The sequence below is a fragment of the Schistocerca piceifrons genome, chromosome 2, assembly GCF_021461385.2.
Source record: "Schistocerca piceifrons isolate TAMUIC-IGC-003096 chromosome 2, iqSchPice1.1, whole genome shotgun sequence".
NCBI lineage: Eukaryota > Metazoa > Arthropoda > Insecta > Orthoptera > Acrididae > Schistocerca > Schistocerca piceifrons.
Genome location: NC_060139.1, coordinates 301478863 through 301504296, shown reverse-complemented (window position 1 = coordinate 301504296; position 25434 = coordinate 301478863). Strand labels below are relative to the sequence as shown.

At 36.5% G+C, this 25434-nt stretch overlaps 1 protein-coding gene across 1 annotated transcript in view; it reads right to left on the bottom strand.

The window, feature by feature from the left end:
• The window catches only part of LOC124775339 (sodium-independent sulfate anion transporter-like), a 122634-nt gene that overhangs the window by 36303 nt on the left and 60897 nt on the right, over positions 1–25434 (bottom strand). Inside the window, exons 9-11 of the mRNA XM_047250171.1 lie at positions 21994–22139; positions 15226–15390; positions 11299–11452 (exon numbers count right to left, since the gene is read on the bottom strand). Coding sequence (XP_047106127.1) covers positions 11299–11452; positions 15226–15390; positions 21994–22139 — 465 coding nt within the window. The remainder of the gene's footprint in view (positions 1–11298; positions 11453–15225; positions 15391–21993; positions 22140–25434) is intronic.

The window sequence follows — 25434 nt, the reverse complement described above, 5'->3', positions numbered from 1 at the left end:
AAAGCCTTCAGGAAATCTAAAAATATGGAATCAATTTGACGTCCCCTGTTGATAGCACTCATTACTTCATGAGTATAAAGAGCTAGCTGTGTTTCATACCTTATGTTATGCGGTAGAGCAGCAACGTCAAATGATAATAACAGTAGGATTCAAGCGCATATAAAAAAAGTTTTGTGACCAATAATGACACGAGAAAAATGAGCATGTTGTAATTATCAAAACTGTAAATGAGGAGTTTGATGAAACTTTCCAACTAGGATCACTAAATCCTCAAGGACAGCCATTGATAACATTTTTATAGACAAATCAAAGTAACAAAATCATATCATAAAACCTGTTATAAATGGACTATCAGATCATGACATGCAGCTCCTTGTTTTAGATGTAAATTCTAAACAGATTATCAAGACTGCTGAATCTGAGTACAGGAGAGTAGTCAATCAACCAAAAATTGAGTGTTTTAGAAAACTGCTCAAAGATATGAACTGGAAAGATGTTTATAGTGCTCATGACATGAATGAAAAATATAACACATTCATGAACAATGTCAGTACCATGTTTGAAAACTGTTTTCCTCTAAAAGTTACTCAAATTAAACAGAAGTCTATAATAAAACCATGGATTACACAAGGAATAAAGATTTTCTGTAAGACAAAAAGGAAAATGTATCTGTCGACCAAGAATAGCTCCAATGCTGATGATTTAGCTAAATACAAGGAATACTGTAAAACATTAAAAAAAGTAATTCAGACATCTAAACAAATGCACTACGAGAAGATGATAGCAATGTCAGGGAACAAAATAAAAACAATATGGGATATAGTGAAAGAGCAGACTGGTAGAACCAGAAATGAACAGGAGCAAATAGCACTAAGGGTAGGTGACACATTAGTAACTGATGGGCATAGTGTGGCAAATCTATTTAACAAGTACTTTATATCTGTTACTGATAGAATGGGACTTTCAGGATCAGTAAATAATGCCCTTGAATATCTGAAACTAGCCTTCACAAATAGCTTCAAGTACATGAATATATCACTCACTTCACCAAAAGAAATAACTTCCATAATAAAATCTTTAAAAACAAAGCATTCTAGTGGGTACGATGAAATATCAACAAAGTTAATTAAGGCATGTTCTTGTGAGTTTAGTACAATTCTAAGTTACTTGTGTAACCAGTCAATTATAACTAGGACATTTCCTGACTGGCTAAAATATGCAGATATTAAGCCTCTATTCAAGAAAGGGGATAAAGAGATACCATCAAACTACAGACCGATTTCACTTTTGCCAGCATTCTCAAAAATTTTGGAAAAAGTAATGTACAGGCAGCTGCTCAACCATCTGACCACAAATAACATATTATCAAGAACACAGTTTGGATTTCTGAAGGGTTCTGATATCGAGAAGGCTATTTACACCTACAGTGAAAATGTGCTTAATTCATTAAATAACAAATTACAAGCAGCAGGTATTTTCTGTGATTTGTCAAAGGCATTTGATTGTGTGAACCTCAACATCCTTTTAAGTAAATTAGAATTCTATGGTGTCACGGGCAGTGCTGCAAAATGGTTCAAGTCATACCTCACTAACAGGAAACAAGGGGTGTCAGTGCAAGGGACTAGTGAATTAAGTCATCAGTCATCATCAGAATGGGAAGAAATTACATGTGGTGTCCCACAAGGATCCATCTTAGGGCCATTGCTTTTTCTTGTGTACATTAATGATCTCTCATCAGTTACACTGCCAGAAGCAGAGCTCGTTTTGTTTGCAGATGACACAAGTATTGCAATAAATAGTATGTCAAGTGTAGTTCTAGAAAGATCTGCTAATGATATTTTCATGGATATTAATAAATGGTTTAAAGCCAACTCACTGACATTAAACTTCGAAAAGACTCACTATATTCAATTCAGAATCTGTGAGAGATTTCCACCCAGCATATGCATAAAATACAAAGAGGAGCAGATAGAAGAGGTTGACAGTCTTAAATTCCTGGGATTACAACTTGATAATAAATTCAGTTGGGAAGAGCACACCACAGAACTGCAGAAACGCCTTAAGAAATCTGTATTTGCAATTCGAGTGTTAGCAGACATAGGCGACATAAAAATGAAAAAGCTTGTATACTTTGCCTACTTTCATTCCATAATGTCATATGGTATCTTCAAGTCAAACAAAAGTTTTCAGAGTCCAAAAGCGTGTAATATGTATTATCTGTGGAGTAAATTCACGGACGTCCTGTAGAAACCTCTTCAAGGAACTGGGTATACTAACTACTGCCTCTCAGTATATTTACTCATTAATGAAATTTGTCCTAAATAATATATCTCTTTTTCCAACAAACAGCTCAGTTCATACATACAACACCAGGAACAAAAATGATCTGCACAAGGACTTAAAAGCACTTACTTTAGTTCAAAAAGGTGTCCACTACTCAGGAACACACATCTTCAATAATTTGCCAGTAAACACAAAAAATTTAGTTACAAATAAAGATCAGTTTAAAAGGAGCCTGATAGACTTGCTAGTGGCCAACTCCTCCTACTCCATTGAAGAATTTTTTAATAGAAACAAATGATGTATTGTATATATTCATACTATTAGTATTGTTATCTCAGCTTAAAAAAAATAAATTGACATGTTCCACATCCACGAGGATCTCCTCAGCACAGATCTATGGATCGAAAAACTAATCTAATCTAATCTAAGTCCAAAAAGTGCATTTCCGGTTAAAGTTAGTTGAAGATTTGCATGTTTATATCTTATTGAAAAAGAGTTATATTTCAATGATGTAATAATTCTGTCTTAGACCATACTTTTAACATACAGAATCATTCCTTACAACTGAAGATATTTCTTCCATTTATGATACATTATCCAAAATATGATGAATGGTTTACGCCCTTTTTCTGTCAAACCATGATACCTCTACAAAAATCATGAAAATTGAGTTGAAAATTGCTTTTATTATTTTATTATCCAGTTAAACTGTATGTTAACAAAAAATATATGTTCATGGCCATTATAGTTCATGTTCCTGTTCAGGATCAGTAGCTTATTCACTGTTTACTCTGTCTAGAAATTCTTTATACCAGCCTTTTACTGTATCAGGAAGGTAGCGCAACAGGTCTTGAATGTCCTTCAGTTTTGCTGCTGCTACAGTTGGTTTCTCTATTACTGACAAAAATTAAATATCTTCAGGGAATCTTGTTGATTCCTTAATGAACTTAAAGGATATAAAGACCTTCCCACATGATTTTGAAGTGCCGATTGTGCCATCACTGCCAAAGTGCATTCTCACATGACTGCAACTGGAAAGGAAATTTCCCCTGTGGCTTTGATGAGAAGAAGCCCATTAAACTTTTCTTCCATCATTAATAAGCTCACTTCCGTTAATGACTTGAAATGGCTCTGGTTTCTCTCTGCATTCTTTAAGGATTACGACACACTCTTCTTTTGAATGTACAGTTTCCCTCTTCTTTAACTTTCTTCCATAAATGCCAAAATTCCAGTCACACTGACTATACGAATGGCCACGTACTGGGAAAATATGTGATATTCGTATTCCAAGTGTTTTTGCTAACCATGTGCAAAACATGATCATAACAAAATTTTTGTTTTGCCCTCCTGCAGCATCAGAAAAAAATGTATTTTCCTAATATTCTTGAAGTTTTCAAGCTTCTTGAATATGAAGTCATGAAGGGATGAACAAACAGAATTTGGATTCTTCTTACCTTTGAACTCCATAAAATAGTAAGATGCACTTGAACCATCATTATGGCAGTGTACATTAAAAATGTACATCCAGAGGAGTCGTTTATAAAACTATGCATTCACCACCAGTTTCGGCAATGGAAGCTTCTGTGCATAATCAAACCCTAAGCACAGCATACTGTCATCCAATTTACAACATGCAATAAGCTGCCTTTTTTCTGCATAATAGGCCTCAACAGATTTTTTGTGCAACTCTAATTTATGTTCAAGCTCCTTGTTTTCTTCACATTTAAGCTTTGTAGTAGTTCCAGAACAGAAGTCACAAATGTCTGACCTTGGTTATCTGAATGTGAAGTTCAATGTTTTAAAGAACTTATAATATGCGTTATGCTTCATACAAGGGTGAGTCAAATGAAAACCTCAAATATTTTTTAAATATTATGTATTGTGCAGAAGTGGTACAAAGCTGTATCACTTTTCAACATAATCTCCCCCACACTCAATGCAAGTCCTCCAGCTCTTACAAAGTGCATAAATTCCTTTAGAAAATATTCTTTTGGTAGTCCGTGCAACCACTCATGCACTGTGTTGCATACCTCTTCATCAGAATGGGACTTCTTTCCTCCCGTTGTGTCATTAAGTGGTCCAAACATATGGAAATCACTTGGTGCAAGGTCTGGTGAGTATGGTGGATGAGGAAGACACTCAAAATGCAGGTCTGTGATTGTTGCAACTGTTGTACAGGCAGTGTGGGGCCTTGCATTGTCATGTTGCAAAAGGACACATTCTGACAGCAATCCACGTCACTTTTATCTGATTGCAGACCGTATATGATTTTTTAGGAGATCTGTGTATGACGCACTGGTGACAGTGGTCCCTCTAGGCATGTTCAAATGGTTCAAATGGCTCTGAGCACTATGGGACTTAACTTCTGAGGTCGTCAGTCCCCTAGAACTTAGAACTAGTTAAACCTAACTAACCTAAGGACATCACACACACCCATGCCTGAGGCAGGATTCGAACCGGCGACCGTAGCAGTCACGCAGTTCCAGACTGCAGCACCTAGAAACGCTCAGCCACTCCGGCCGGCTAGGCATCTAACACTCCAAAAAGATGCCTTTTTCATCCCAAAAGAGAGTCAGCATAACCTTCCCTGGTGATGGTTCTGTTCGAAACTTCTTTGGTTTTGGTGATGAGGAATGGTGCCATTCCTTGCTCACTCTCTTCATTTCCAGTTCGTGGAAGTGAACCCAGGTTTTGTCCCCAGTAACGATTCTTGCAAGGAAGCCATCACCATCTCATTCAAAGTGCTAAAGAAGTTCTTCACAAGCATCAACATGTCATTCTCTCATTTCAGGAGTCAGCTGCCGTGGCACCCATCTTGCAGACACTTTTTTGAAAGTGGAGCACATCATGCACAATGTGGTGTACTGATCCATGACCAATCTGTAAACATGCTGCAATGTTATTCATTGTCACTTGGTGGTTTTCTTTCACTATGGCTTCAACTGCTGCAATGTTCTGTGGAGTCACAACTCGTTGTGCCTGACCTGGACAAGGAGCATCTTGCACTGAAGCCACACCATTTGCAAACTTCCTACTCCATTCATAGACTTGCTGCTGTGACAAACATGCATCACCATACTGAACCTTCATTTGTCGATGAATTTCAATAGGTTACACACCTTCACTACGCAAAAACCAAATAACAGAAAGCTGTTCTTCCCTGGTGCAAGTCGCAAGTGGGGCGGCCATCTTTATACTGATACTGCAACGGTATGTGTGCATTTGCACTATGCTGCCACCTACAGGTCATTCTGAATGCTGTTTGTAGCACGCTTACCAACTTACAGGATATCAGCATGAAATTTCGATTTGTTATTACAAATTGTAGGTTTTCATTTGACTTACCCTCGCATTAACTTGACTGCCATATTTTGCCTGGTAGTACTCTTTAAAGAAGGTGAATAATATCCTGATATTCAAATTTGGGTTCTCGAAATACGACTTTCTTTATTTTTATACTACATAATGCGAATTTGCATAAGGAATTGTTACAAAATGGTCCTTAATACACTCCCAAATAACCACCTGTTTTATGGGGTCTGGTTTCGTGCTTACCTCTTCTGTCTTCGAAGCTATCACCTTGCAAAACCTTCTTCCATACAGTTCTTAAATGCTTTTCACAAATGTTCAGCACATGAAGGAGCAAATTTCTGCAGAACGGGCAGTTTACAACCTTGGTCAGAAAATGAATACAGCCAAACATTTTCTCTGTTCTTAGTTTTGGGCATCTTCTTCATTTCTTTAACACCCTTTCTCTCCACACATCCTGAGAGAAATGCATCCTGTTGAGATTTATATCCACAATGATAAAAGAGATTGATTCTTGGATCTCGTCTGTCACTATTGCACTACACTTTTTTGGACAACATTGATCTACAGGCTAAATTTTTTTGCACCTGTGACCATTCCTTTCTTGTTTCTATAACTTTCTCCACTGTTTCTTTTCTTATTTTTGTCTGTAAAGACATTTTCTAACTCATTGCCACTCACTTCACTCATTATATTGCATAAGTTAAAGTGCAACACAGTTATGAGTCAATACAATAACCTATACGCAGTAAACAAGGTGACAACTGCCTGTCATCCACTGCCTTCTCAAGATGATTGCTTAGCCTACACCAAAGATATCGAGCAGAAATTTTCATGGTGGGTAATTCAAAGATCAAGGTATCAATTTAGCACTTTGACAGAAAAAGGACGTAACTCCAGTTATGCCCATAGTCCATCACACTCCAACTGTACAATCTGATACTTTAAAACTGTTGACATGGTTTATGGTATAGCTTAAAAAGAGTTATCTGATGTGTTTCAAAATTACATTAGACATAAAGAAAAAATCAACATGAAATGTAATTTTGAAATACAGCAGGTAACTCTTTTTAAGCTAAACTATGTTAACAATTTTAAAGTATTGGACTGTACCATTTTTATAATTATGACATGCCCATTTTTCTTATGGCTTCATTGGGCATGAAACTTTTTAAAATCCATTTTACTTATTCTATTCATATCATCTGATGCTGCTTCTCTACAGCATAATGTAAGTTGTATATTATTTCTGTACTTCACTATGCAGTGTATAAGCATTGTCTCTCATCTCCTGATACAAGAAAAAAATATCTGTGCGCCCATCATATTATGTATGACCATTTGGTAGTTTCAGATACACTAATATAAAGGCCTAATATAAAGGCTGCAACTGATCACTTGAAATTAATAAAGTTCTAAAAAAGCAATTGAGCCACATTTCATTAATTGTTATTTATCCATGCCATCTTATACACCAGCACATTTTAATAATATTGATTTGAAGCAAGTGTTCTTAACACCATTTTTCATGGAACCTCAAAAGTATTTTGCAGTTCACTGCTCTTCTCCTTCTGACCGAAAATGCAAGACATCTCTCACTTGTAAAAACTTTCAGAAGTGTTATAGCTTCAATGTTGATGTTTTCTCTTGTGTTACTATACAAAGTGAAAATTTAGTAAAATACAAATATTGGAAGTATTCACATCTATTGGAATGTCACTTGCCTGACAGCCAATTAACATGTACAAATCGTAAACTATTATTTTCTCCTTTACATACTTTGCCTTCAGGGACTCACACCTAGTGAGTATGTGTGTGGTGACCACGGGGTAACGAGCTGAGTGCTGGCATTGCTTCCACTTACTTATGCCAGGCTCCTCACTTTTATCTTTCCTATTTGGCCACCATCGGCCAACTCTTGTTCTTTTCCGACCCTGACACTGTTAGGTTTCGAGGGCTAGGGGTCTTCCATTTCCAACCTATACTTCTACTGAGCCGAATATCTCCCGGGATGAGGAGATTACCTTCTATCAATTGCCAACGGCCTTCTAGGAGGGCGGATGAGTGGCTAGAAGGAAGGGCACTCTCTTGCCCTTGGGGTGGGAAACTGCTCCTAAAGGCGGAGGAGTCACAAGGTTGCCAATGGCATAGAATGGAGAAGGCAACGGGAAACCACTCCATTAAAGACCCGGGTGGGTATCCCAAGTATCAACAGCTTATGATGGAAAGCTCTTTGGTTAAATCCTCCAGAGGTAAAATAGTCCCCCATTTGGATCTCCGGGCGGGGACAACTAAAGAGATACCAAAATCCAAAACCTTTAATGTAAGAAGGATAGCAACATGGAATGTCAACTCACTTCTTAAATGTGGTAAACTGGAAAACTTGAAAATGGAAATGAAACGAATGGAGATGGCCAAACACTGGCGACTTTTGGTCAGGGGATTACAGAATCATACACACTGGAACAGCACAAGACAATCCTGGGATTGCAGGAGTGGGAATTATCCTCGATAAAGAGAAGGGGTTAAGAGTAAAAGGATTTGTTCAACATAGTGAGAGGATAATTTATGTCCGATTGGAAACTAAACCAAGAGACACAATCACAATCCAAGTATACATGCCAACTACGAGGCACGAGGATGATGAAATCGACATGATGTATGACCACCTTGAAGAAGTAATTGGCAGAATTAAAGGAGCTGAAAACCTTGTCATCATGGGAGATACGAATGCCGTTGTTGGGGAAGGTAAAGAAGAGGATGTGGCAGGGAATTTTGGATTAGGATTAAGAAATGAAAGAGGGGATAAAATTGTAGAATTCTGCCAAATAAATAAACTTTTCATTACAAATACCTTCTTTAATCATCATCCAAGAAGAAGATATACTTGGAAAATGCCTGGTGACATTAACAGATATCAAATTGACTTCATATTAGTGAAGCAAAGATTTAAAAACCAAGTTACGGACAGCAGATCATATCCAGGCTGTGATGTGGAAAGTGACCACATACTCGTTATGATGACAACTGAACTAAAATTCAAGAACATTAAAAAAAGAAGTACATGTAAATGGGATTTGACAAACCTGAAAAACGAAAATACACTGAAGCACTATCAACTAGAAACAGACAAGAAAACAAATACACAGGGCTGCAATGACATCCAAAGCAGCTGGGAAAAAAATAAAAACTGGTATTTTAGAAGCAGCAGAAGAAGTAATAGGAAAAGAAAGGACAGGGAAAAGGAAGGAATGGATCACTAATGACCTACTAAATATGATGGAAGAAAGAAGGAAATTAAAAGATTCTGTGAAGAAGGAAGACCAAGAGAAATACAAGAGTCTGAAAAACAGAATCAACAGAGAGGCAAAACAAGCAAGAGAAAAATACCTTGAGGACAATATGAGCAAGGGAAATATCGCCAAGGCCTATAAATGTGTGAGACATTGCTTTGGAGACAGAAGAAACAAGTGTAGGGCTGTGATGGATGAAAATGGCAATATGTTGGATGACGATGATGAAGTTGCAAGAAGATGGAAACAATATATAGGTAAACTGTACAGCGGACCAGACCTGTCTGAAAACATCATGGAAGAAGAAACAGAAGTAGATGCACACAACATAGTTGAATCTATATTAAAGGAAGAGTTTGAACTAGCTCTGAAAAAACTTAAAAACAACAAATCGCCTGGTACAGACAATATCCCAGCCGAACTTCTGAAATCTGGAGGAGCAAAACTGAATCAGGAGTTGTATAATCTTGTTTTCAACATGTACGAGCAGGGTAAAATTCCTACAGACTTTGAGAAAAACATTATGATCCCCATTCCAAAGAAGGCAAATGCTACAAGATGTGAAAATTATAGGATGCTCAGCCTAGTTACTCACACCTCTAAAATATTAACCTCAATTATCCTAAAACGCATAGAACAAAAAGTCGAAGCTACACTCTCCGAAGACCGGTTTGGATTCCGGAAAGATAGAGGAACCAGAGAAGCAATATTTGCTCTAAAACTAATAATAGAGAAACGACTAGATAAGAACCTGAAAACATACATAGCTTTCGTAGATGTAGAGAAAACCTTTGATAATGTTAAATGGGATAAGATGTTTGAGGTACTCAAAAAAGTAGGAATAGACCATAAAGATAGAAAAATGACATGGAACCTGTAAAAAAACGAGACAGCAGTTATCCGTGGACGGACAAAACAAGAAGAGGTGCAGATACGAAAAGGTGTCCGACAAGGTTGTGCACTATCCCCTGTTATCTTTAACGTATACATTGAAGAGGTGCTGAAAAAAGTAAGGGAAAATTCACAGACAGGTGTAGTAATTCATGGCCAACGAATAGATATGCCGATGATATAGCTATCCTGGCTGAAAGTGAAGAAGATCTTGTAGTCCTACTGAATAGGATGGATAAAGTTATGGGTGAAGAATATAATATGAGAATTAATAAAGCAAAAACAAAAGCAATGGCATGCAACAAAGAAGATCAAGTGAAAGTCCAAGTTCATGTAGGCAATGAACTGCTTGAAAAAGTTGATAAATTTACTTATCTGGGCAGTAATATTACCAGGGATGGAAGGAGCAAGGCAGAAGTGAGAAGTAGAATAGCTCAAGAAGAAAAACATATTAACATCTAAGAGCATCAGCCTTGAAATCAGGAAAAGATTTTTGAAATCATATGTGTGGAGTGTGGCATGCTATGGGTGTGAAACATGGACTCTCGGGACAGAGGAAGACCAGAAGCTAAATTCTTTTGAAATGTGGTGCTATAGACGCATGCTCAAAATAAAATGGATCGACAAGGTCACAAACGAAGTAGTTCTGGAAAGAGCAGGTGAGAAGAGAAGCTTCTGGAGTTTCATTGTTAAAAGAAGACTGCAATTTACAGGCCATCTATTAAGACATACAGGACTCCTGAACACAATCATAGAGGGATACGTCGAGGGAAAATACCAAGAGGAAGACCACGGCTGAGGTACATGGATCAAATTGTGAAAGATGTGGGATGTAACAGCTGTTGCAAACCAATCCTTGGATTGACCACTACAGAAGAAGATACTTTGTTTGTAATCAATGCGTTTTATAATGAGAGGGCATTAGTATATTTGGCAATTAATGCTTTCCGGTATTCAATAACTTTGAGCTCCATTTTTTACAAAATTATGCTTTGTTTCCTCCACTCTTCCCTCCTTAATGAAATTAGTTGCTCCCTTATTCCCCTCCAGCTTGCAGACCTAAGCAGACTTGTGGACCTAATGAAATCAGAGAAAATCTCTGGGATTGAATTCACAATCCTGTGCATACAGTAAATGGTTTTACCAATTAGCTGTTTAATTACTTAAGCATATAGCTGGAGCCTTTTCTGAGTGGAATGTGAGAAAATGAGGTGTGATTAATCAGTTACACATCTTACGGTTGTGTCGCCATGCCCATTAACTCTCTAAGGTCTAAATTTACAGATCCAATAAAATTCGTAATCCAAGACCTTCCATAACATTTAAAAAGTTATGTAATCTTCATATTGATAGGCCTAGCATAAATCATTTTTACTACAGCTGCAGTTGCCAATATTAACCAGTATGCCCACAATGAATAAATTTGTCAACACTACTACCATTACCACTACTAATATAATTGCCACTGTAGACTATTTTCAGTACAATCTCAGTGTGGCATGACACATTTTGTAACTCTTACCTTTAATAACATCCTCAGGTGTTTCAGAGTAGAAAAAGAAAGATCTGAGGCCTTCATCCATAGCTATTAGAGTGTCTTTTGTTTGCTTATTCCACCTCCAGAGCAGAAATTTACTTCCAGTACTAGTCACATCTTTCATTAGTAGTTTCACCACCTATATAACAAAGGTAATTAAAAGACATGTATATCAATGCTATTTTTTAAAGTAATAAGTGACTGGGTGTGTGATGTCTTTAGGTTAGTTAGGTTTAAGTAGTTCTAAGTTCTAGGGGACTGATGACCATAGCTGTTAAGTCCCATAGTGCTCAGAGCCAAATTAATAAGTCTGATACTTAAGTCACAATACACTCTATGAAGGTTATGTGATACACATATCAGATAGTGAGATTAACATGGAATTGTTGAAATTCTACAAAATTTAAAATAATTTGGTTTGAAATACTGTGTTAATATTTAGTTTATTTCAATTATATTAGTTAACAATTTTTCATCTAGCAATGATTTTATGACTATGTAAAATTCCTACCTGGCATTTGTAGCTGCCATTTTTCCATGTGACATGCTAAAATACAAGGATAAGTCAAAAGGTAAGGGCAACAAAATTGATTATGCTGACAACATTTTAAGTAACGTCATTTCTCTACAAAATCTCCCTCAACCTCTATGCACTTGGTGTCTCCCTTGACAAATTTCCTAATTCCATCCTGCAAGAAGCTGTTTGGCATCATGCATGTCCATTCTTGCACTGACTCAATGGCTTTGTCATCTGAAAAAAAAACCTTAAATCCACACAAGTGCTCCTTCATTAGACGAAAAAGGTGAAAATTTCATTGAGCTACATGAGACATGTAGAATGGATAAACTAGTAGCTCAAAACCAAGATTTTGAATCCACTGCATTATTTTCTCTCCTGTACAAGGGTGAGCATAATCCTGAAGGAAAATCACATCTTTTGAAAGCTTCCCCGTCCTCTCTATTTTTATTTGAGTTTCAGATCTTGCACTAGCAGACAGTAGATGAAACTATTTCCAGTTACACATTTAGGTGTGTAGGTGAATCACTGGTGGACCTTCCAATCTTAAAACACTGCCATCATCAAGTTTCCTGTAGAAGCTTGATTTTTGAAAGTTGTGGCTCTAGATGAAGATAGATTTGCACATTGTGTTCATTCTTATACTGTGTGGTTGATGGTGTTGGACCAACATCTCACCAACAGTTACTATGTGACTGAGAAAGTTTTTTGCTTCCTTTTCAAAAGATTTTAAATGTGATTTAAACATTTTCCAAATGTTCTTGTTTGTGTTTGTCTATCAGTTGATACAGTACCCAAGAAGTACAAACTTTGTGATAATATAGAGCTTCATGGATGATTACAAATGCTGAACCATCTCAAATGTTCATTTTATGCAGAATATCATCAACATAAATGATTTGCTCAGGTGTCTCAATGTTCCATTGGATTTTTGAAGTGGGTGGCCAATCTGAATGCTCTTCTTTTCAGACAGTAATATGTATAACTATAAAGTAATTTATGCACTTGTAAATTTTTCATTCACTATGACATCTCTCACCATATTGCAACTGCTTTCTGTGAACAATCTCCACAAATTTATTCTCTTCAGAGCACATACAATGATACGTTGTCCTCATTTTTCTCTTGGGACCCATGACAATGTGACATTTGTAATAACATACTCCAAAAATAGCTACTTTCTGAACCAACACAGCTAACACACAAGTACAGCACTATGGTTAGGGTTGCCATTTTTGTGTCAGGCTTTCAACCTATGGAACAGAAAAATTGCTTTTACTTGTTGACATGCCCTCACGTATAATTTGCATTTTAAATAAGTTTCACTCATAACGTATTATGTAATACATCTCTTAATAAAGCATTTTTTGCATAACCATTTGTTTTTTGAGAATGGATATAAGTAAATGTCCTTTTTGAAAAATTAAAAGTTGCATATATAATAAACTGATTTTTGTGATCCACCAAAAATTTGACTTAGGAATAAAATGGTCAGAGAGAAGCTGTACTAAAAACACAGCTTTCATAATTATACAGGACATGTAATAATATACAGCATGAAGAAAAATTTGTGCACTCGGACTTTGTAGTGCGATTCCTCACGTACGGGCTATATAAAAATGTCTCTCACAAAATTTCATTTTGCCATATTTCATGCAGTAAATGGACATTAAAGATCAGCAATCTGGCAACACTGTAATCACATATACAGTAACTACCTCTGTCAAGATAAAGCAGTAGTGCTGTGCAGTTGGTGCAGTGGACAGTGTTTTGGGTTAGCATGCAGGAGGTTGAGGGTTTGATTCCTGGTCATGGAGTATTTGTTTTATCTACTAAAAGTAGTCTGCATGGTATAGTATCTGGCATCTTAATCTTCACACAGTGATTACAGTGGGTCTTCTACAAAAACATTTGCAGTTATGTGTTACGAATGCAGAAATGGATATACAATCATTTTCATTAGTCAGCTTTTAAAGAAACCTTTTGCATGCCATGAATGTGAATTGTTTCACACCATTTCGTCTGCTAGATTCCAAACTTTTCTTCTGTGTACTTTCCCCCAATGGTTCCATTGGTTAATATCAACTATTATTCTTGCCACGTCCAGGTCCATTACAGTCTGTTAGGGTCTTATGTCACCAGTAGGGCTAAAAATGTGCTTTGCAAAGTAATTTCATTGGGACCATTGTGGGAGGGTACACAGAAAACAGGTTTGGACTCTAGCAGTTGCAGTCATGTGAAACCGTTTGTGTCCATGAATGCAAGAGACTTCTTTAAAAGCTGACCAATGAAAATGATTGTACTTCCATTTCTATGTTCGTAGTATGTAACTGCAAATGTTTTGTAGAAGACCCACTGCAATCACTGTGTGGTGATTAAACTGCCAGATACCATACCACACAGGCAACTTTTAGCAAATAAAAACAAATATGCCTCGACCCAGAATTGAACCCTCGACCTCCTGCATGCCAACCCAAAACACATCTACTGCACCAACTGCACAGCAATGCTCTATTTGCTGATTTGCTGGGAGAGGTAGCTTCCATACAGATGTTTACAGTGTTGCCAGATTGTCAATCTTCAACGTCCATTTACTGCCTGAAATATGTGCAAGACAAAATTTTGTGACAGACTTTTTGAATTGCCAGTGTGTGAGGAATTGCACTGCGAAGTCTGAGTGTGCAAATTTTTCTTCACCCTGTATTATTAATCACTTTTTACACAGAGGAATGGACTGCTGTTTAAGTAACTGTAGAACAGTTGTCTGTATGATCTTCATCCACAGCAGTGTGCTCTATGAAACAACTTGAATAGAGGAGCACATTAAGTGCTTATTTATAGACAAAGGAGACAGAAAGAGGGACACCCTAAATCAAATTCATGTATGTACTATCAGTAGTGTTACTCATCTGTGGATATAATGATATTTCAGAACCAAAGTAAAGAATTTGACAAATGATACACTTCATTATTTCATATATTAAGATTTCCTCCCACTCTACATGCAAATTGCACATGAGAACAAGGACTGTTTACATTCTACTCTGTAACTTGTCACTAATGTAATCTTGTTTATGTTATACCTTCATTACTGTCATTTTAAGAATATTTTTTGCTTTGATACATCATTAAAACATAATTCTTGAAATGTTGCCTACAGATTTCAGTTAGCTGGCATCTTTGAACGTCAGCCACATTATATTTTTCAGTATGCCCAGACTGTTAATACAGAGTGTTACAGAAATAAAGAGAGCAGGGTTATATAGAGGACATGCAAAAGTCTATCTCTTTTTTTTTCTTTTATTGATTTTGGGCCATGGGAGACTACACTAACAAATGTTTATAAATCAGAGGAGCCCTTCTTCAGGGTTCCAGTACTAAATTATATATTATACCTTAGCAACTGTGGCATCTATCCATTTCACTTTTGCACCATCAATTATGACAACAGCAGGTTGGGATTCTGAACACATCTGCACTACCTCCTCACGTATATACTCTGCACCCGGGAACATAAGATTCTGCTGTGGTGCCACTAGAAGTACATTCATGTCAAATACCTGTAAACAGTGGAAATTCTCTTCATCATATTACCAAAACTTTTCTATCACAACTTATAATCTATATCTTACTCAGAAACTTAGCTCAGCATGTTTTCCCTTAAGAATAATATCCAAGGTATGTAGTAAAGAATGTATTAGAGCAGTGTACTTTAGTTATTTCCAATCAGTTGCAAGCTGTGGCATAAGTTTTTGGGGAAAAACCAGGTCAAGACTAAATGACATTTTTATTATGCAAAAAAGAGCTATTCGTATCATGACACACAGCCTGCCACAAACTCACTGTAGACCCTTATTCAAACAACTAAAGATACTTACAATACCATCAATATATATTTTTAAATGCCTGGAAATGATCAGTAAAAGTAACTGCGATCTCCAAACCAACTCAAGCTACCATGACCACAATACAAGGCATTGTAAAGACTTCCACATTCCCTATGTAGCAAAGACTAGAAGTCAGAAACATGTTACCCATTTAGGAATAAAGCTTTTAAATGCGCTTCCATCTCAAATTAAAGAATTGAAAGGCAAAAATAATTTCAAGCGTGAAGTAAAAAATTACTTGATGGAAAAATGCTACTACAGTGTAAATGAATACCTGTCTCAGAGTGTGGATTGAAACCTGTACTTACTTTTAAAAAAAATTCAAACTAATTTAATTATGTTTTCAACTTCATAATTATGGTACTTATGAAAAATCTGTTAAATATCTGTAATACATTTTGTGTATAAGACGTAGTTCATGATCTATAATTGTTCATCATGAGCACGTACTTTTGTTTTTGGGTAATAAGTTCTTGTACACTACTTACATACTATGTGTATGTTATTTGTTTGCTGTTTGTATATGTTTGTCAATTTATTATGTGTATGTGTTATTATGTGTTACGTGTAATCAAATGACAAATCCTATATCACATGTAAGATCTATTGGATGCTAAATAAATAAATAAATAAATATGTTCAATACTTTTATGCAAAATGTTTAATTTTCATCATTAATTCATGATTTATTAAGAAGTAAATTCAGCACTAACAATAACAACAAAAAATATGAAAATAAAGACATAAATTTTACAAATAACAGAATACCTTCACTCTACAAATTAAATCTACATTTATTAGCAGGAAAGAGCAAATGAAACTATTCTAATAATGTTTACATGAAAGGAAAATTCAGTTGAGAGAACTAATAAATTATGAGACAGAATTTTGGACAGTTTCTACCTTCAGGAGTACTGTCAATAGAGACATATGAAAATAAATGGGTGCACTCTTTAACTGCAGACAGTGTCCTCATTACAGGTGGGCCTCTCCCATCCTGGAGTCTGAATGACCTGCCCATCCTTTTTAACCTTCCACGTTATGTTCCTCTCCTCTCCCCAATGGAGGAAGTATTTGTCCCCTTTTACTTTTATATGTGTGTATCTTAGGTACTATACATTATGCCTCTTGAAATTAAGCACTGGCCAATAATTATGAGTCATAATTTAGTTAATAATGTTTAAACCAATTAATTTCTTATATCAAGCAAATGAGGTGGTTAGAGTTGGATTACTTGGTTTTACTGTAAAATCTGACACACTGATTTCAATCTGTGGAAAAGAAAAGGAAGAAGCCTAAGAATTTAGTCACATGGTCAAGAGAACAAAGGGGGAGGGTGAATAAACTGAAACAATTATAGTACTAACAAAGTAAGTTACAGATTAAAGTCATTAATATTAATTTGGTCCCTTATGAAAAATAAACTTTAACTTTGTGTATAGAACAAAATGATAATTGACATGTTGAGTAATTTTTAAGTTAATTAAGCTAACAATGACAAATTCATAAAGGATCGAGGCAAATGATTGACAGGTTATGTGATATTCATGTGAGGCTGTATTAATGAGATATTTCCACAAAAGCAGCACAGAGAGATTAGTCAGTGGAAAACCACACAACTCGGTAAAGGATCTGCAAAAACATATTTCCTCACAACTCTTCCTCAGGTCGCTACAACATGACCATAACCTGTCCTCTTCAGAACTCCAGGCTCTATATTCCCTAAAAGCTGATGACTCCATCATTATTCTCCCAGCAGACAAATGATCTACCACTGTAGTACTTGACCAAAAGGAGTATGTTAGTGAAGGCCTATGTCAGCTGTCTGACGACACCTCTACATACAGCGTGTGACATCAAGATCCCATCCCTGTGATTCAAACTGACCTACAGTCCCTCCTTAAAACCTCAGGCCCCTCATGAGGACTAACACCTCAATTCATAGAACTTCTCACCCCATCCAAACCATGCACCCCCACCATTTACCTTCTTTCTAAGATTCACAAACCTAATCATCCTGGCCTTCCTATAGATGCTGGCTTCAAAGCACCCACTGAACATATATCTGCCTAATTTGATCAACATCTGAAACCCTCAGTACAAAAACTCCCCTCCTACATCAAAGATACCAACCATTTCCTAGGTCGTCTGAAATCTGTGCCCATCCCACTCCCACCACACACCTTGCTTGTCACCATTGATGCCACCTCCCTCCATACCAACATCCCCCATGTTTATGGTCTGTCTGCTGCTGAATATTTCCTCAGTCAGTGCCCACCTGTTTCAAAACCTATGACATCCTTCCTATTCACATTAATCAACTTCATACTTACGAACAACTACTTTGCCTTTGAGGGGCAGACAAACAAACAGATCAGGGGCATGATCATGGGAACCAGGATGGCTCCTTCCTATGCCAACGTTATCATGGGTTGCTTGGAAGGAGCTTTCCTGGGATTCATAAGTCTTCAGCCCCTGGTTTAGTTTAGATACAATGATGACATCTTTACCATATGCATTCATGGTGAGGCTGACCTGCTAAAATTACTGGAATCTCTGAATACCTTCTCCCAATTAAATTTTACATGGTCCTATTCTGAATCCCATGCCACTTTCCTTGATGTTGATCTTGTTCTCACTGAAGGTCAGCTACACACTTCTGTCCACATTAAACCTACCAACAAACAACAGTACTTACATTTTGACAGTTGCTATCCTTTCCACATCAAACATTCCCTCCCATACAGCCTTGATATATGGGGCAAATTTATTTGTTTGGATGCAGACTCTTTACAGCAATACACCACCATTCTCACCTCAGCATTCATTGAACATAATTACCCCACCAGCCTAGTTAAAAAGCAGATTTTCCAGGCCATCACATCCAATCCTGGGCAGCATTTGTCAGGAACCACCTGAAGATGGCAGCATGTATGTCTGCCGAAATATTGTGTTGAAATTACGATGCTACCCAGCCAGATACCATAGAACTGTTCAAATCCTGGTACTGCTGATCCCTCCACAAAGCAGCTTTGGTTCACACCATTGGTGACTCAGAATTATCCTGGTCAGGAATGTGTTAATCAGCTACTTCAACAGGGTCATGACCTCCTAAAATCATGCCCTGAAATGAGATCCATTCTGTCTGAAATTTTGACCACCACACCTAGAATAGCTTTCCCTCGCCATCCCAATCTCTGCAATGTTCTTTTCAGACCCTATGCTCCTTCTGCACCCATCTACCTACTCTGTGGATCCTGCCTCTAGGTGTAACCCAGCTGCAAGACTTGCCCTATACACTGTTCTACCACCACCTATAATAGCCCTGTAACTGGCAAAACATATTCTATCAGAGGGAGAGCCACATGCCAAACAACACATGTCATATACCAGCTATTATGTAAACACTGTTCAGCCTTCTACATTGGCATGACTGCCACAGAATTATCAATTAGGATGAATGCTCATAGACAGAGGGTATATACTGGCAACACACAATATCCTGTTGCAGTGCATGCTCTACAACATGACATTCATGACCTTGGCACCCGTTTCACCACACGTGCCATTTGGATTCTTCCCCTGGACACCAGTTTCTCAGAACTCCGCAGGTGGGAACTAGTACTACAACATTTTCTTGGTTCTTGTCACCCACCTGGCCTTAATTTACATTAAATTCCTCCAGCTCAGCCTTTGTCTTTGCTTCATTCTCTTTTAGTTTTCTACATCTTTCATTGTCTTTCCCATCTATTTTTCAGTGCCCCCCCCACCCACCCCCCACCCCCACCCCTGTTACACACAATGCACTTAGCTTCTTGCTCTTATTAACTCATGCATGATGTTTTAGTAGTAATCTCTGTCTTGCATATTATTCTGTCCTTCACCTTTAAGCTCTCAGGTTTTCAAATCTCATCCAATGCAGTCCCCAACAATCAGTCTTTCCTTCTCATCCCGTAGAGTTAGTCTCCCCTGACCCACGGTTCTGGGTGACTTTCCCAAAATACACCCCTTTTCTTAGACCTCTCCAGTCCTTTTCCTTCACCCTTCTTCCTTCCTCTTCAACCCTTCTGCCTGAAGAAGGCGCCACTGGTTCTGAAAGCTTGCCAATCACAACAGTCTTTTACGTGTGTTTCTGCCACCACTTGATGAGTACATTTTTTTCCCTATCCAATTAAATAAAACATATGGTGTGTTACATTCAGTGTGTCCAACATTAAGTCATTGACTCTTCTCTGTTATAAAAGATTTTTCTGGATAATTAATGATTGTAAGAGAGATTTTGTTAGTAATGATATGTAGTTGCTAAATTTCATCACTGCATTATAGTGTTGCATTATAGAACTTGCAGTAATGCATGTAGAAAATCCAAGTATTATATTCTGCATGTGGGATTATACTAGAAGTATGGTACACTGGAGAGTAGTGTTAAGATGTGGGGAAGGTAAGTGGTGTAGTTAGTAAATATTATCTTTGATTGTGATAAAGCCAGGAAAAGAAGAAGATACAAAAGAGAACAAAATATAACAATTAATATAAATAAAGAGATGACATTACAGAAAAAACCAGTAAAATGTGCAAATAAGAACATGAGCAAGTGACAGAGAAACATGGATGCAATAGTGAACTTTACGTACAGATAAAGGTTACAGATAATCTAATAGTACCACCTGACAGTCACTACATAGATTTACTGGCAAATTTAAGTATCCAACAATATAAAGGCACAATGACAGCATGTCTTAATGTCTGGAGATTATCTTATGTTGTTTGTAATAAGAGGGTGTACTACACAGATAATTACACAATACATCAGTGTCAAGGACAAACTTGCATACCAGCTGGATTTCTAAGTTTTTACCAAAGAACAGCCTTTGAACTTCTTTGGATTGATCAGCAATACAAAAAGGATTTAAGAATAGAAGTGCAGCAGTTGTGAATGGAGTTCCAGTGTGATCATCCATGGTGAACAGCAATAATATTTGACCCATTTTGCTGTTATTCTGTGATCATATTTATGGTTTGTCTACAGCGTGTGTCTTACTCAACTTTTCTCCTTGTTAAATATCAGTATTCTCATGATAGTATTAAGCTAGCAAAAGGAGATAAACAATACCTGTTTAACATAAATGAGGATTCAATAGATTTTATTCATTAAAATAACAGCTTTCCTGTCAATTTAATACATTAGATTTAGCAATGAGTTACCTGTTCTGCTGTGAGTTCTTAATGAGCTACTGGCATACTTATGAAGTATCAAAATGGAAATCTGTACAACTTTTAAAGAAAATTAAAACATTACTTCTAACCTATTGCTCCTAGAAATAATCTGATTATATAGAATCAAGAACTGGAAACCCCTGTTAGCAAGATAACAATTAGCAGTGTTACTTATAAATATACAATTTTCATTAGAACAAAATCAAACAATGGAAAATCCAGGGTGGACAAAAGGATAGATTGTTACTCACAATACAGAGAAGGTATGAGTCACAGACTGTCACAACAAAAAGACTACTAAACATGTGAGCTTTTAGCCAAAAGGCCTTCTTCTAAAGTGAACAACAGGCACATACAGCCAAAACTCACACATACGTGATCACTGTCTCTGGCCACTGATGCCAGCCACTGTGGCCAGAGAGTGGTCATGTGCATTTGAGCTGTGCTTGGGTAGATGTGTGTGTGTGTTTTGTCTACTTTAGAAGAAGGCCTTTTGGCTGAAAGCTCACTTGTTTAGCAGTCTTTTTTTGTGCCTTTCTGTGACTCAACACCTATTCTGTATGGTAAGTAGCAATACATCCTTTTTATAACACTGCCACTTTCCCTTAAGACTCAGTTATAAATTTTATCCTTAGACACTTATCACTGTTTTCATGAAAATGTGACAAATGCAATTATAGTTAGACACCAGGTACTTAGCGTCACTCAGGGAGCAGCAATGGTTTGCAAGTATTGGTTTACATATTAATGTCACAGTGAAACTAAAATTAGCTATAAGAAGACACTGCTTCATTAAATAGCTGTTCTAGGTTTATTCATGATGAACTGAACAAAAGTAAAAAAGTAGAAGCGTTGAAGAGTGGTAGTGGCTTTGAGACACTGCTGAGAGATTCAGTCCTTATATTTAAGATTGACTTGTTGCAACTCTACTGAGTCTATTGCATCTATTTCTATTACTTTAATTTTTGCACCCTACCCTCCCCCTCCCTTGCCTGCATGAAGCTAACCCCTCCCTCCCCCCCCTTCCCTCCAACATGCACAAGCTGAACATATACTTACAGGACGTTCCTTAATGATAATTTTTGGTCTGGCTGCATCATATAGAATGAAAATGAGATTCACACCAACTCCAATGACCATACCCAGCTCAAGACCAATGAAGAGGCAAGCCAAGACTGTGATGAAGTAAGGAATCAAGTCAATTCCTGTAACCAAAACAATTAACATTATCTTGAAGATTTTAAATCAATCCATTATAGTTTATGCTTAATAAAAGTAATGGTATCTGTTATTCAACACTTGCCAGAAAGGGTCTGTAAATTAACATTATGAGTGCATAAAAAATAAAGACATAATCTTAAAAAGGGAAAAAGGATTAGTTGGATGAGGATGGTGAGAAATATTGGTCAGTGCCTCTTCAACGAAACATTCCTCCCATTCATTTAAAATAACTTATGAAACCCACAGAAACCTTGACTGGGATGGTAAGACAGGGATTCAAACTTCACCTTCCTTAAATCTTATGTATTCACCATAGTGCCTGTGATTTAGGTAGCAAAGATTTCATTTTGCAGTCTGAAATTCTGCACCTAGGAGGAAGAAATGTAGTAAATGAAGGGCTGGAACTGTGGTCATGGCTGTGCTGCTGTATGTTCAGTCAGCTGATGCATTTTGTATGACCATGCAACAAGATAAATGTTGTAAGGAACGTGTCAACAGGTATCCAAAAAGTGTTCCTGAGATTTGTTGACAGACAAATATTGTGTTATGTGGAGTGAGGAGAGACTTGGATTTAAATAGTAATTATGACAAGATATTATTGTTGCATCTTTTAATTTTATAGTTTGTGAGTATCTAAAGATTGTACCAGGATAGTTATTAGTGTTTTTGTTAATTAATCTCTTCCTTAGAAGACAGATTTGCATAGATTACCGTTTTGATGTTCAGCAATAGGTGAAATGTAAAATGTGTGTGCGGCTAGGGCCTCCCATCAGGTAGGCTGGTTACCTGGAGCAATTCTTTTCAGTTTATGTCAGATCAGCAAGTCCACTTCAGTGAAGATGAAATGATCATGAAGATAACACAACACCCAGTCCCCAAGTGGAGAAAATCTCCAACATGGCCTCGAATCAAACCCAGGCCTCATGCATGGTATTCTACCACACTGACCACTCAGGTATGGAAACTGACTGGTAATGGTTTAAACACATAGAAAAGTACGCCTACAGTGAAAAACCTTTATACATAGAGACTAATTTCAGGTTATGACTAGTTAAGGAACATGAGCTAAGGAGCCAAATTATGTTTATGTTCATAACAGAGTTATCCATGAGACCAAACAACAAATATACCATTGCAAAAATTTGGTAACCTGATAAGTTAATTCACATTGTTTATTGGAACATTAGCACTTGTTGGAATGCTCTTCATTTCTTTCACTGGCACTTGTACTATTTGCAAGTCTGTAAAGCTATTATAGGTTATTATGAAATGAAATTTAACTTTATAAACAATGCAGGTATGGTAAAGTGAAGTATGCAACAATGGACTGGAATTTTATGAGACTGGTATTGATACAGAAATAAATGTGCACTATAATTACAAGTATAATGTGCCATATAGTGGGATAATTAGAGATTTCAAATAAAACTTTAGTGTCATTAAACCTAAATCTTCTTTCTCTCTATGTTTGTGTTAAAGTTATGATTGAACTTTGTAAGCCAAAGGCTACAGACCTGAGGAAAACAAGAGTAGAATTCACACAGCAGGGGTTTTCAAGCAACTGCTCATCTCAATGAAAAACTTCATACATGCTTTGAAGTAGACAGAAGATAGACATTTTCATATTTTAGCAGTTGTATTCAGTCTAGAGAGAGCTTTTGCAGGGCACAAATCTTTTGAAATGTATTATACATATTCTGGAACTGTATGCTGTCTTTCAATAGCAGGCACCATAAAGCAAAGTTGCATGAGAGAATTGGTCAGTTTATTCTCACCTTGATTATGAAAGTCAAGAACAAATGTAGGAAAACTTGTCTGCTATGAAAATGAGTATGTCAGTAGGCCTATATGACTTCTATCATAGCAAGCTGGAACAACCCCACCTGTAATGATTGTGCCCCTGATGATTAATAATTTTCCTTTGCAGTAATTATATTAATTATCATACTGTTAGGTGCACTGTATATATGTGACATATACGTATATACTTGAAAAATGGAAATGCTCTTTGCTACACCTAAATTCCTTAGTCAGTAATTTACTTTCATTGCATTGAGTCCAACAGTATAATTAGTTTTCACGCATGGCATGTTAATCATAAAATTATGGTAACTGAACTTCTTACTATCATACAACTTTGACAACATCATTTGAGCTAATATGTACATCTTAAAGTGATCAAACCATTCATTACAAAATCTGGTATCCTATTTTCATGGCAATGTATTTTACTTCACATGAAACTAATTATCTAAGAGAGGTAATTAGCACTGAAAATTCCAGACTGTCATAATTGCTATTGCTGATTTTATCTTTGGGTTTGTTAGGTTCTGAACTTCAACACTTACTTATGTTGCTCCTTTTTTGTGGATCGTATGACACACCTTACTAATTGAGTGACAAATTAAGATTTTGAATAATTTATCATCATACAAAATATTTTTTTAAATATGGCATGAGTACCCTTGATCTGTGTATTCTTAGTGCATAGGTATAAAGTGATTCCAAAATTTTTCTAAAATCCTAGATCACTGTATTTTTGTAAACCAAAACTTTGTAAGTACTTATAGTCCATCCCGAATAGCAATATTTTATCTAGTCATTCATTAAATAAATGTATTATTTCTGAAATAACAATTTGTTCATACCCATTTTATAAATAGTTGGACGTCACTCAAAGCGACTCAGACTGTATCCAGTCTCAGTTGAGTTAACAAACACATAACACATACACTCCCAGTCTTGCTCATGCTTCAGCTATGTGCAGGAATGATGTGCATTCGTGCTGCAAAAGATCACTAATATCGATGTCTAGTACTTTCAAATGATCTCTGTAACTCAAATTAATGGATATTTTGCTGTACTGTGCACAATTGGTAAGAGGTGTAAACTGTCATTGTCATGCTGTAATGAAACTGGTCAAAACAACTCTTTTTTAATTAATAATTGGAGAACCAGGTACACTACAATTTACAACATGATCCAAAGTGATCAAAATTGCAGATTGTATATATTCTAGAATTTTGATGTAAATGTATATTGATGAAACATAATGCTGACATAAAATTAATTATGTTATGAGAAACATAATAATCTTCATATTTCTAACGCACTTCACAGTTTTGTCTATTTGTGCTTTTGACAATATTTAGACTTTCTATTACAATCATACTTACTGTTTTCCATAATTGTTCAAAAAGGTAAAGTCAATAGAAAATTGTATTTCTTTTTGCTTTTATGAAACATTAGTCAAATTGTAGTTCTTTGGTCAAGGATATT